This window comes from Cricetulus griseus, chromosome 4 (genome assembly GCF_003668045.3).
Source record: "Cricetulus griseus strain 17A/GY chromosome 4, alternate assembly CriGri-PICRH-1.0, whole genome shotgun sequence".
Taxonomy (NCBI): Eukaryota; Metazoa; Chordata; class Mammalia; order Rodentia; family Cricetidae; genus Cricetulus; species Cricetulus griseus.
Window position 1 is genome coordinate 211692402 of NC_048597.1, and position 14348 is coordinate 211706749.

The 14348-nt window shown below is 44.8% G+C and overlaps 1 protein-coding gene across 1 annotated transcript in view; it reads right to left on the minus strand.

Annotated features, from left to right (window-relative positions):
• Bfsp2 (beaded filament structural protein 2) overlaps positions 1–14348 on the minus strand; it is a 51875-nt gene that overhangs the window by 16410 nt on the left and 21117 nt on the right. The window contains exons 2-4 of the mRNA XM_027414760.2: positions 9404–9486; positions 7059–7215; positions 5701–5862 (exon numbers count right to left, since the gene is read on the minus strand). Coding sequence (XP_027270561.1) covers positions 5701–5862; positions 7059–7215; positions 9404–9486 — 402 coding nt within the window. The remainder of the gene's footprint in view (positions 1–5700; positions 5863–7058; positions 7216–9403; positions 9487–14348) is intronic.

The window sequence follows — 14348 nt, forward strand, 5'->3', positions numbered from 1 at the left end:
AGACAAGGGAACAATTTCCTTGGGTTCTACTTGCTGTTCTGGCAACTAATGGAGTCTGAGGATCGGATTATCGTACCTCCCAGCACTAATGGTTGGTCAGAATTGGGGGGGGGGCAGACTTGATTGGCCTCTGTAGTCAAGGGAGGTCTTGTAGAACTGTCCCCTTAACCTATATATAGAATCTGGTGAAAACCTCAGGTATACAGAACCAAATCAAATTGTAGGACATGTGGTTTGATATTTGAAGAATTTCTTGGTGTGGAAGAGATGTAGACATTTAGTGTATTTTAAAAAAAAAATACATAGCTTGGTGTGGTGACAAATACCTATGCCCAGGAACTTAGAAGGCACAAGCTGAAGGTCTATGAGTTGGAGCCCAGACTGGGCTATATAGCAAGAACCTGACTCAATAAGAAGCAAATAAATAAGATTAAAATTCAAAAAGATAAAAAGTATAAGCCACTGTTTTCAAACAAGTTCCTTTGGAAGGCCTCAGCATACCAGAAGAAATAAAATAAAAATGGTGTCATTTTTGCTCAAAATTCCACCCTATGGAGTGAAACTCAGCTCATAGTCTGACTATGAGAAATCAAGGTTAACCACATCACTGCCAAATCTCCAGGCTACTGTTAATTGGATGACGATGATGCTCTTTAGAGTTAATCCAGAAACACATCAAAAGTTAACCTTGACCTATCCAATCAGTTGTTGCTCTCTTGTTCTGTCTCCCTGTCCTCAGTTTGCAAGTCAAGTGACCTTGAAGTGACTGATCCTTCTGTCTTTTGTTCGAGCTGTCTCCAATCCTGTTCTGTAAAAGCAGTCTCCTCTGCTCATTGCAACTCATTGCACTGTTCTAGAACTGAATAAAGGAGGCTGTACTAGGGATGTCTGCACTGCTGCAAGCAGATGCCTGATGTGGACCCTGGTTTCAGAGGGCCAGTCCCCACTACAAACACAGAAAGAGGGCTATGGTGATAGCAGTAAAGTGTTTGCCCTGAAAGCATGAGGGCTTCAATCCCCAGAACCCACGTCAAAAACAAACACACCCACAAAGCCAGGTGCTGCACACTTGTAATCCCAGTGCTAGGGAGACAGAGGAAGAGTGGACTCCCTTGGGGCTTGCTGGCCTGCCTGTGTAGTCTAATTAGTACATTCCAGGGCAGTGAGAGACACTGACTCAAGCAAACAAACAAAAACCCCAAAACAAACAAACAAAAAAACCCCAAATACCCCCAGCAGGGTAGATGGCATTCCTCAGGTAGTTGAGCTTGTCCTCTGCAAAACACATACACACATACATACATACACACACACACACACACACACACACACACACACACACACGTTCCTATATATATATAGGACATCTGAACACATACCTGTACACACACACACCTGTACACACACACACATATATTCCTTTATATATGTACACATACCTGTACACACACACACTCCTGTATACACACACACACAGACACTCCTGTATATACACACACACATCTGAACACTTACCTGTACACACACACCTGTACACACACACACACCTGTACACACACACAGAGACACACACACACACATACTCCTGTACACACATAACAGACAAATACACACACACACACTCCTGTACACACACAACAGACACACACACGCGTGTGCCTGTACACACACAGACACACAGACACAGACACACACAGACACAGACACACACACACACACACACCAACAACCAACAAACACCAGAAAGAGCTGGGCCTGTAGTTACCTCAGATGCTCATGGCCTGTCTTCACCCTCAGGCCTTCCAAGTTTTGTGTTCCCAGCTCCCCACTGCCCAGCTCTGCATCTATGCCTGAGCTTGCCCTGAAGCTTTGGACAGGTCACTTGGCTAGCAGATAGCTGCAGCTCCCTTGCCTCCTTCCTTCTGCAAGCTGCACCATTTCTCAGCATCCCTCTGAGCTTCTGCTCCAATCTCAGCTGCTCTCAAAGACAGTCTTTGTTGTTCCCTTCTCTGCTTCTGCTTTATGCTTCTCCCACCCCTGACTCACCCACTAATTCCAAATAAATCACCGCCACTCCAATATTTATCTCTAGATCTGCTTCTAGGGAAGCATAAACTAAGACATAAATTAATCATGTTAATTAATTTTCAGCCTCCTTGGGCCAAAAGGTAATTAAATGCGTGTTTTTCTTCCCTTTCTGGAGGCCTTTGGAAGCAGTACTGAGCCATTCCCACTTGGCTTTGCTGCCAAGTAACAGACATGAGATGCTCAGGGCAGGCAAATGTCAACCCCCGAGGGCACAGCCACAGCCGACAAAGCTATTTATTGCAGGAATTCTGGCTGTCAGTTCTGATCTTTGTTGACAATCAGAGGAATTCACTCGTTCTGCAAATATTTTCTGAGTTCTGCATCTCTGCAAGAGGCCCAGGCAGCACTGGCCAAATGAAAACAAATCCTGTGTGTCTTCTGTGAGATGTGGCTTTCAGATCGCTCTGTTAAAAACACTAATGGATCTGTTTGGAATTACTGTTTGAGCTGATGATGATTATCAGATGAGGGATGAATGGTAATTGCCAGTTTTGTGGTTTTTTTTTTTAATTTTCACACTAGGCAGGATTTATTTTTTTGACAACTATAATGACCCCGTCCATTTTAAAAGAGACAGTCATTCAGTGTGGTGTGCACTCCGGCAGTGATCAGTGGGGAGGTCAGGCTGCAAACTGCTGGGGTTTCCTGGGGTTTAGTTTTGGAAACAGAGCTAGGAAAGACACAGCCAGCCAGGTGTGGTGGTGCACACCTGTTATCTTTTTTCAATCTCGCATAATCTCAGTGGTAACTAACGCTATCCTTTTTTCTGTTATTCCTCACTCTTGCATTGCATGTTGACAGCAGTTTCCTTCACTTGACTCTCCCCAGTCCTCCTCCCCACCCCTCCTTTCCTCCATATCCACTCCTCCCTTCAAAAAAAGAGTCCTTCCAGGGATATCAAACAAACAGGCATAACAAGTCATAGTGAGACTAGGCACCAACTCTCATATCAAGGATGGATGAGGCAATCTAGTAGGAGGAAAAGGGTCCCAAGCTTAGGCAAAAGAGTCAGAGACAACCCCCCACCCCCAGCTCCCGTCCAGCTACACAACTGTCTTTGTTAGGGTTTCCATTGCTGTGAAGAGACACCATGACCACAACAACTCTTCTAAAGGAAAACATTTAATTGGTTTCAGAGATTTAGTCCATTATCATCATGGTGAGACATGGTGGTTTGCAAGCAGATATGGTGCTATAAAAGGAGCTGAGAGTGGAGAGGAAGTTCATCTTGATCCCATAGGCAACAGGAAGTGGTCTGAGATACTGGATATGGCTTGAGCATATATGAGATCTCAAAGCCAGTTTCCTCAGTGACACACTTTCTCCAACAAGGCTGTATCTACTCCAACAAACCACACCTCCCAATAGCACCATTTCTCTTAAGCTTATGGGGCCAATTACATTCAAGCTACCATAACAACCATAAGGTATACAGGCAGAGGACCTAGCGGGTCCGAGATTGTTGCTTCAGGTTCTGTGAGTCTGTAGAAGCCCTGCTTAGTTGATTCTGTGGTCTGATGTTTTTGTGGCACAGTTTTCATCTTAGCACACAGGAAGCTGAAACAGGAGGCTGGGGAGGTCAAGTACAGCCTGGGCTACACAGGGAGACCGCATTTCCAACAAGCAAATGGACAAGGTGGGTGTGGTGGTGAACACCTGTCATCCTAGCACTGAGGAGGCGGAAGCAGGAGTTTCAAGAGTTCAAGGTTGGCCCTGGAGGGATGGCTCAGTGGCTAAGGGTACTCACTGCTCTTGTAGAAGACCTGCTGTTGTGGAAGACCATGTGGGTTCCCAGTACCTACGTGGTAGCTCACAACCGCCTGTAATTCCAGTTTCCGGGGTTTTGATGCCCTCTTCTGGTGTTCTCTGGCACCATGCATGCGGTGCACATACACACAGGTGCACATGCATACACATAAATAAATAACAAATAAATAACGAAGAGCTCACCATTGGCTACATATGGGGTTTGAGGTCAGCTTATGATATATGAGACCCTGTTTTAAAAACTTTAAAAAAGGAAGGATAATTAATAATAATAACAATAATAATAACAATAATAATGAATAAACATGTTGATGTTAGAGGAGGAAGCTGCTCGTGGACTGGGAGCCAGCGGAGTAGAGCCTGGTGCCAGCAATCAGCAGAATGACCTTGGGCACTCACTTAACTCTCTGGGTCTCAGTTTCCTCATCTCTTCAATACAACTCAGTACTTGAGGGAATGTTTTTAGATGGTCCCCAAGGATCATACAGTATTCACAAATCTCTTTTCAGAAGAGGCAGACTCAGAGCCGTGGTTTGACTTCTCGTTACTCTGTGTAGTAATATCTCTCAACAGAGAGGGTGGAGGTAGAAATGGAGAAATAGGGGTGGGGTAGAAGTGAACATTCGAGGGATGCAGAATTTGTGAAGATCCTGCTGGAGTGGTCCTGTTGGTCATTGGGGATTGAGGGTCAAGGAGAGGCAAGTGGTGAAGGGGCCTCCTTTTGTCTTTGGCAGCTCTTAGGACTGTCATGGTCCTCAAGGCTGATGGAAGGTCAGAGCTGTACAAAGAACTTTAAAAACATGACTTACTTCAGTATTTGTGTGTCCATGTGTATGTGTGCATGTGTGCACGTGTGTGTGTGTGTGTGTGTGTGTGTGTGTGTGTGTGTGTGTACCTGTGGATGCAAGTGCATCAGAGATCAGAAGAGGATGTTGTGTTCCCTGGAACAGGAGTTACAGCTGGTTGTGAGTGGTCTGAAATGGGTGCAGTATGTGTTTTTTTTTTTTTTTTTTTTTTTTTTTGAGACAGGGTTTCCCTGTGTAGCCTTGGCTGTCCTGGAACTCACAGAAATCATCAGGCTTCCCAAGTCTAAAGCACTCACTATTTAATTAAACAAGGCAAAACAAAACACAACAACAACAACCTTCTTGTCACTCCCTGGTATATACCATCCTGTAATTGCTTTCCTTCCATTTTACCTTCCATGGGCTTTTCCCTGTGGTTTTACAATTACTTCATAAGTATCATTTCTAATAACAGGTTTCATTGCACATAACATAGTCAAGTGGAGCTATAGTTTTTCTCTTATGGTGAGACATTTATATATTTTTACCACCTTTTTATTCAACCCTTAGAATGCTTCAGGGAGTATGTTTAGACACAAACTCCCCCCATCTCCCTCCATCTCCCCCTGCTTCTTTTTTCTTTCTCTCTCTTCACTCTTTCACTGAGCTGCATTCTTACCTCTTGTATTCCTATTTTTTTTTTTTAAGGATGCTGTTCAGATTGTTCAGCCAATGGGTAGCAGGTAGTGGCTAGTAGGTAGGTAGGAGCAGAAAATAAAAGCCCTTAGTAAAAGATTGGACAGCAACTTATGCCTTACATCTTTGATGGTGCAGCAGAAAATCCTTTACACGTTTGCCAGGATTAAACATTGTCATTTTAAACATTTTCTTATTTCAGAGAGGCAAACAAGCATTATTACTTTCATTTGCCTTTCTCCTCTTTATGCAGGGACCAAGCTTGTTGCTAAATGGCTGCTTTTCTTCTACATGCTGGCTGCCTCCATCTTGCTTGGCCTCCTTCTTTCCAGGCCCCGGGGAAAGATGCTGTCCTGTCCCTTACCTTAGCTTGGAGCAAGGCTCCTGCTTCTGCTCGGTTCTTTTCCACATCTCTCTCCCACTGAATTCGGATTGTCTCAAGGACATCATCCAGACCAGTGCCCATGGGAACATCTGTTTGCTCCAGCTCAGATCCTGCCAACTGTTTGTACAGAATCTTCACATCCTGAAAGCAACAGTGGACACCTTAGGTAAGCTCCAGGGGGGAAAGAACAGATGTACAATTCTAGCCAGCAGCACTGGCTTGTGGTGCTACTCTGCATCTCTGTCTGTCTGTCTGTCTATCTATCATTTTCTATATCATCTATCTATCCAATCTATCTTTCTGTCTATCTTATCTGTCATCTGTTTATCCACGTATCTATTCTATCTTTCCTATCTATCCTCTCTCTCTCTCTCTCTCTCTCTCTCTCTCTCTCTCTCTCTCATCTATTTATCTACCTACATACCTATGTGTGTGTTTATTTTGCACCATGGATGAGCATCACAGAGACTGGCAAAGTCCAAGATCTTCTAGGTGTAGGTATCATTTTCTTTTCCCAAGGACACATTTCTTAGATCTTTGCAAGCCCATTCCCATGCCCAAAGCAAAAAACTAAATGAACACATAATCAAAAGTAATTATACAGTAGAATAACATACAGTAAGTAACTCCAACAAGTGGAAGTTGGGCAAAAATCAGGATATACTAAAGGAGATTGAAGCTAACTCTGGAGTCTAAGGGGTTCCTGCTGGAGCGTGGTCTTCAGGAACTGAACCAGAAACTCGAAGGAGTGTCTATATAGTCACTGTCTGCTTCAGGCTGGACACTGGAGGGACTTGCCAGTGTGAGCATGGTTCAGTGAGGTGTGATGCTCAGCTTGAAGCACCCTGTACCATGAGTCAGGGAGTGATGTGTGTGTGTGGTGGCTTAATGTTTCCTGTAGGTGATGAGACCACATCCCTGCTGGAGGTGTCCTCTGGTCCTGACACTTAAAGATGTAGCCTTCTTTTGCTAATGAGTGTATGGTAACTTCAGCGTGGGTCTGTCTTAGAATTATACAGTGTATCCTGTTCATGTAGTATTGAAAAAAAATCTGAAATACAACACTTTAGGGAGACTTCCCCCAGTTCCAAGTAGTCCTAACAGTCGCTTCCACTTATATACTACCCTGGTCCTTGAAGGCTTTTGAGTTTGAGACTTTTGCAGGGGGTAATCTGACCCATGACAAAGACTTCAAGGTCCTTTACTAACATTTTCCCTGTTGGCCTGTGTGAGTAACAAAGGGAAGAGTCCCCAACACCTGTGTTAGGAGATTACAACCTCACAGGTGAGCACCTTGCTTTGGGGGGAGGCAGCCTAGCACCCCTAGCCCCACCTACCTCTTCATAGCTCCTTTTCAGAAAGCCCATTTCTTCTTTCAGGCTTTCTATTTGATGCTCCAGATCTGTCTTTGTCAAATTAGCTTCATCAATGACTTTGTACAGGGAGCTTATTTCCTCTTCCGCGGCTTTCCGGAACGGCTGCTCATTTTCATATCTGCAGACAAAGGAACTTAATCAGCATAGCTGGGTAGTCCCCAAAGGGGAAACAAACCAGATTGTAGACACTACCCAAAGGCCCCCATGTGATAGGCAAAGAATGCTGAAAGCTAGTGTTCCAGTAGCTTTGGGGACACTGTTACTGCTACTGCTGCAGGAGTATTAGCATGAACACATTAGCTTCTGGGAACACAGCTTCGTGCAGCCTTTGGAGCCAGGCACTCTCAGGAGTTTCTTAGCACTGAAAGGCAATATCACATCTTTGTCACTACACTGAGCAGTCCTCTTCCTTATCAAGGATCGTTTACCATCGTTTACCTGCTGGGGATCCAGAAATGAGCAACATACTGCAATTCTTGACAGTGGCTGCAAACTCAAGTAGGTAGTGTAAAGGAGGAGCCACGACAAGGAATGGGCACAGATTATTCCTATCAGAGTCCATACTTCACTTAACCTACAGGGGGCACTGCTGCCTAGCTCCGCCCATATCAATTGTGTAGCAAGGTGCATCTGGCTTGGCCTAGCTCTCTTCAGGGGAAGAGAGCTTTATCTATCCAGAGATTTAAATGACAGATCAGTAGTAGAACACTCTCCTTGCTTGTAAGGGGCCTGAGTTGAATACCCACATCACAAACAAATACAACTAACCAACCAACCAACCAACCAAACAACAGAAAGCAAACGGCTTCTAAAATAATGAATATGTGTGTGACATGTTTGTATCAAAACTGTCCATGCTGAGTTTTAGCCCTCAGACATCAGATGTCACTACCTGACATCCCTGCTGATTTTTCCTGGTGCCCTTTCCTCATACAGTGGTCGTACCACTCAGCCGAATTTCCAATCTTGCCTCCATACATCCACAGGAGGGCAAATCCACGTCCCTGTTCCAGGAAGTGCCTTCAGGTTTTAGAGTTATAAGTCTTCACTTAAAGGTGTGTGTGTGTGTGTGTGTGTGTGTGTGTGTGTGTGTGGTGTGTGGTGGTGGTGGTGGGGCAAGGCACTGCGGATCGAGCAGGCCAAGCAAGCACTGTCTCCTGAGCTGCAGCACCAATCTCTGTAATGGATTTTTTAAGAGATTTATTTATTTATTATGTGTACAGCTTTCTGTCTGCATGTATCCATGCAAGCCAGAAGAGGGCACAAAATCTCATTATAAACGGTTGTAAGCCACTATGTGGGTGCTGGGAATTGAACTTTGAACCTCTGGAAGAGCAGCCAGTGCTCTTAACTTCTCAGCCATCTCTCCAGCCCCTGTAATGGATTTTAATATTCAGAATTCCCAGGGACATCCTTTGAAGACATTTGTGACGGCTGAGTTTGTTGGAGCCTCTACTTGTATGTTCTGGGTGCTGGGGAACTCATTCCCTCTCAAGGCCAATGGTCCATTGTTCTAACAGTTGCTTATTTCTTTGTATAAAAGCTTAAACCTATAGTCCTACAAAAAGGTGAGTTTGACCTTGGGAATACCCAAAGTCACTCACTACTTTGGTAGTCCTACAAAGCATATAGAGTGAGGGTTCAGGGCTATTCTGGCCCGTAGAGTGAAATCCCATCTCAAAATAAACCAAGCATGGCAGACCATGCCTAGAGTCACCACACTTGGAAGTTGGAGGTAGAAGGATCAGTTGTTCAAGGTTGTCTTTGGCTACATAGTGACTTCAAGGCCAACCTTAACTCCATGAGACCTTATCTTAAATAACAACAACAACAACAAAATAACCCCCAAACTAAAGGAAACAAACCAAATTTTAAAAGGGCTGGCAAGATGTCTCAGTATGCAAAGAGGCTTGCTGCCAAGCCTGAGTACCTGAGTGCAATCCCTGGTAGGAGAGAAGCAACTCTCACATGTTGTATTCTGACTTCCACATGTGTGCCATGGTAAATGTATACACACACACACACACACACACACACACACACACACACACACACACACACACACACTAATAATAAACAATTTTTCTTTAAAAAGACCCTTTCTAAAGCAAGTGATACTGGGCATAGTCTTTGAACCCCTAAGTCCTGATTTTCTGTGGCTCTGGGTTCTCCTGGAGTTTCTCTTGTCTCAGGCCACCTTTCTATTGTGAAAGAAGGGACTTGTGTGTACTCTGGGGCAGCATTATCTGTGAGGGTCTGGAGTTGGGGTAAGCAGGGAGGGAGGACCCCTTGCTGCAGAGTGTTACCTCTCTTTAAAGTCATCGGCACCAGCTTGGATTGTCTCCATCTGCAGCATAAGCCGAGCATTTTCCAAGACAGCCTCTCCCACCTGAAACAAAGAGAAGAGAGTGCTTAGCAGTGGCTTGTGTGAGGCCCAGAGCTCTGGAGAACTGGATGAAGCTTCATAGAAGCTTGTCTTTTCAGGGTGCGTCTCCCTCTCTGAAGGTAAGGAGGAGGAAAAGATAAGAAGGCATAAATCTGGGTGTCTTTAAGAGTGAAATTTAGAGTAAGATTTTAGGGATAAAATGGTGATTCAAAAGCAGACAAGTTCATAACACTGCCACAGCCCGGAGCTCTCAACTCATCCAGGAAAGTGCTTTAGCTCCTTCAGTGATGCCTCACTGGCTTTGTATAGCAGGTGTGTGTGTGTGTGTGTGTGTGTGTGTGTGTGTGTGTGTGTGTGTGTACATGCACATTCATATATAATACACACACACGTTCAAGGTTATTTTTAGGAATAGTTGTTAATGGGGCTGGAGAGATGCTCAGCAGCTAAGAGCATTGGCTGTACCTCCTGAGGACCTGAGTTTGATTTCCGGTACCCACATGGTAGCTCACAACAGTCTGTAACTCCAAACCCAGGGAATCTGACATCTCCTGGCCTCTTCGAGCACCAGATATGCATGTGGTACACAGACATATACACAGGCAAAATACCAATACACACAAAAATAATAAAAAGAACCTAAAAGAACCTGTACTTATTTATTTTGTTTTTGAGACAGGATCTCGCTGTATAGTGCAGGGTAGCCTCAAACTTATGATCTCCGCCCCACTAGCCCAGGGATCGCAGTCATGTTCCCCCACATCTAGCCAAGAATTTTAATTTTTAGTTGGCAATAGCTGCATATTTATAGAGTACCATCTGAGGTTTTAATGTAGGCTTTACATTGTGGAATGATTATATCAAGCTAATTAGCATGCTCAGCATCACTGATCATCAGGGGAATGCAAATGAAAACCACAGCAAGGTATCACCTCCTACCAGGAAGGTACATGCTCTCCAGAAGCTGCATAGTAACAAGTTCTGGCAAGGATGTGGAGTGATTGCACATCATTGTGGCAAGGGGAATTAATGCAGCTGTTATGGAAAGCAATGTGGAGGTTCCTCAGAAAACCATAGGAACAACAACAAGAAGCCCCATGAAACTAAAAATAGGAGCAACCACCCTATAGTTTAGCTAAATATACACTACTGGGTATATAGGTTTCATAAATACACACTGCTGGGCATAAAGTTTTCAGTTCTTTATTGAGTAGGAGGTGAAAGACAGGAATATGGTTAGAAGATGAGAAATTCATGGGCAAGAAGACAGTCTACTTCATCTGTTGGCCAGTGTGCTCAAGGGCCAGCTCAAGACCAGAAAATTTGATCTTTGCTAGTGGGAAATTCAATGAAATGGAACGAAATTGGATGGTCATATCGGGATAAGGGAGTATAATCATTGCTTCTCCCACAAATGCAACTTGGTGACCCAGAGAGATGGGCTGGCAGTTAGGAGTGTTTGTGGATCTTCCAGAGGACCTGAGTTCTGTTTCCAGAAATCCAGTGTCTCACAACTGCCTGTAACTCCAGCTCCAGGGTATCTGATGCCCTCTGCCTCTCTCCCTCACCTCTTCCTCTCCCTCCCCCTCTCCTTCCTCTCTCTCTCTCTCTCTCTCTCTCTCTCTCTCCTCTCTCTCTCTCTCTCTCTCTCTCTCTCACACACACACACACACACAAAACACACACACCCCAAAATAAATCTTAAAAAAAAGGACTTTCTCTCATTAACCCACACTCTCTTGTCCCACTAGTTTAAGATGCCCCTCCCCCTCCCCCAAGTGTCAGCTTCTTGTTTATTGCTGTGTCTCCAAGGCTGGGCTGGGACTTACAATTTTTCCCCCTCAGTGCTGAAGATTGAATCCAGGGACTTATGCATGCTAGGCAAGTGCTCTACCACTATGTATCTCCAGATTGTTTGGTACATTTTATTTCGAGATAGGGTTCCCTAAGTTGTACAGGCTGTCCCTGAATTCATTCTGTAGCCCAGGAAGGCCTTGGCATCGGAGTTCTCCTGCCTCCACATCCTGAGCAGCCAGGATTACAGGTCTCTGCCAGTAGGCCGACATTCTTCACTTCTACTTTTGTGAGACAGGGAACTCCCCTCAAGGCCAGGCAGGCTCTGAACTTTTTGAAGTCCCCCCTGCCTCTGCCTGAGTGTTGGCATTACAGGCATGTGCCACCTTGTCCAGGCTGGCTGCCATGCTTAAAAATTTGTTGAATGAATGCATGAATAAATGAATGGTGTGACTACAGGGGACAGGTCTCAGGCATTCCCTGGCTCTGGTTTGAATTTCATTAAGAAGGGAGTTTCCAAATGTTCCTGGGATTTTTTTTTCCATGTTGGTCCTTGGGTTCAAGTTTGCATCATCAGGCTTGGGTGGCAAGCATTTTATGCATCTAGCCATCTCACCGGCTCTTTACTTCTGTTTTGAGACTAGGTCTCACAATGTTGCTCAGGCTTGTATTGAACTCACTGTACAGTTCAAACAGGTCTTGAACTTTTTTTTTTTTCTCGAGACAGGGTTTCTCTGTGTAGCTTTGGAGCCTATCCTGGCACTCACTCTGGAGACCAGGCTGGCCTTGAACTCACAGAGATCCGCCTGCCTCTGCCTCTGCCTCCCAAGTGCTGGGATTAAAGGTGTGGGCCACCAATGCCTGGCGCTTTTAAATTTTTGTATAGCAAATTTTATCTAAAAAAGAAAGGAAAAAGTCAAAGAAACAAGCCAAGTATATGTGTGAGTATGTATGTGCTTGTGTGTGTGTATGTGTGTGTGTATGTGTGAGTGTCTAGGTATGTGCATATGTGTGAATCGCGTGTTCCCTTGCAGAGAGTTACTTTTTGGTCCAGCCAACAAGATTTAAGGCAAAGGCTCTCGTTCTCTCTCTCCTCTATCTCTCTGAGTGTGTGTGTGTGTGTGTGTGTGTGTGTGTGTGTAGAGGGCAAGATACATACAGTTGGTGGAACCATGGCTATTTCAAGTCTTCCCAGGCAGAACTTACAATGGGCTTTGTAAGACAAGCTTATGATCCCAACAGCTTTTCTTTACTTTGCTACAACACTGTGAGGCACATGGCTTTGTGACCTTTCCCATCCATTACAAATTCCTCATATTAATTAATTCAAAGATGCTCAAAGCCATGTCCAAAGACACCAGGTAAAAAGGTAGAGTTCTCAGAGGTGAGACAAGGCTGGCGACCTTGTTTTACTCCTTGGTGGCCTTTGAGTTTTCATTCTGGGCTGAGAATGGGAATAATTTGGATGTTGCCTGCCAGGTTGATGGGGTGGCTGTGTCCAAATCTCTATCTTTGGAAGCTGTGCTGGCCCAGGGCTGCAGGAGTCTGGAGGCCTTCCTGCTTTTTGCTGTTGTTTAGTAACAATCAAGGGTTTATTCCACCCTCAAGTGGAGGCTAATTATAGCCCCTGGCTTGCCAAAGTACAGTCTGTTGGTCCCACTTTCCCACTCCCTTCCCTGACTGAGATTCTAAAATAAACTAAGTCTCCACTCTCACCACTGAGGGCTCTGTGGACCCATCGATGCCTTCCCTAACCAGGCACAGACATCTCCATCTCTGGGGTTGGTGGCTCCGGAGCATCCACAGCTTGGGGGTGGGGGGAGGCCAGTTATGTGGTATGAGGAGGGCTGTAATCTTTGCTGGGGTTTAGCACAGACTCAGACCCGGTATGGTGGCCCAGAGGGGTCCTGAACAAAGGCAAAGAAGGGAGCCTGAAGGAAAAACCTTCAGGAAAATTCCCCAGAGCTGAAGAAAGGAAGAAGGAAGGGAAGTTGTGTTTATTGACTGCCTAAGTGTGTGCCTGAGCTGGATTATTCTGACTGTGAAAGTGAATCATTAAATATTTTAGAAGTTCTGTGAGGTGGTTGTTAAACACAACATCATGAAAAGTTAAATTAAATGAGCTGGCAATGAAGCAATTTCAAAACAAAGGCAACACATACTCAGAATAAAAAGGCAGTTAACACTGGCCCCCCAAATGTGGTCTGAATGTTATATCTGATTTTGAGGCTATCTGCTTTGACTGTGTCTGGATGGTGGAAATGCTATATTATAGTACCCTGAATCCCTTTCCAGCCCTGCATTTACTGAGATGCTGATAGCTTGATATTGTTCAAGGTCAAGAGTATTTACACCAGGGAAATTGGCAAACACTATAAGCCACAGGGCTTATTTGTGAGGTAACAATTGTTCACACTGATGATGTACCACCTTGACATCAATACTGGGTGCTCACAACTTCATTAAATGTATGTGGCACCCTTTTAAAGCTCTTAACACATTCGATTCACCAATGACAATAATAGTGCTCAGAGAGCTGAAGTTTCCCCAAAGTATTAGAGCCAGAATGCCACTGAAAGTCAGCATGCCTCAAAAGGGTGTGTGTGTGTGTGTGTGTGTGTGTGTGTGTGTGTGTGTGTGTGTGCATATGAGTGTGTGTATGTATGTATGCATGGGCAGATAAACCTGTGTGTGCTTGTGCACATAAGTCTGCGTCTGTGTATGTATATTATATGAGTGTGTGTATATGTGCGTGTGTGTGTGTGTGTGTGTGTGTGTGTGTGTGTGTGTGTGTGTGTGTGTTATAAGCTAAAAGACTCATCAGAATTTAGAGGTCCTTCTAGACTGCTTCCTCCCTGGTTCCCCGCCATGCAGACAGCTAGGACTCCTGCTTCCTCTTTGGGTTGTGTCATGAAGCTAAAGAGATCTCTTTCCCGCAGATTCTGAGATCACTAGGCCAACCCCACTAACTCAATCATCTCTCATTTCACACCCCCACCCCTAGCCTTCCTTTCAGATCCCCATGAGTGGATAAGGTCTGGGGGAAGAGCTATGTATATACCCAGGGAACT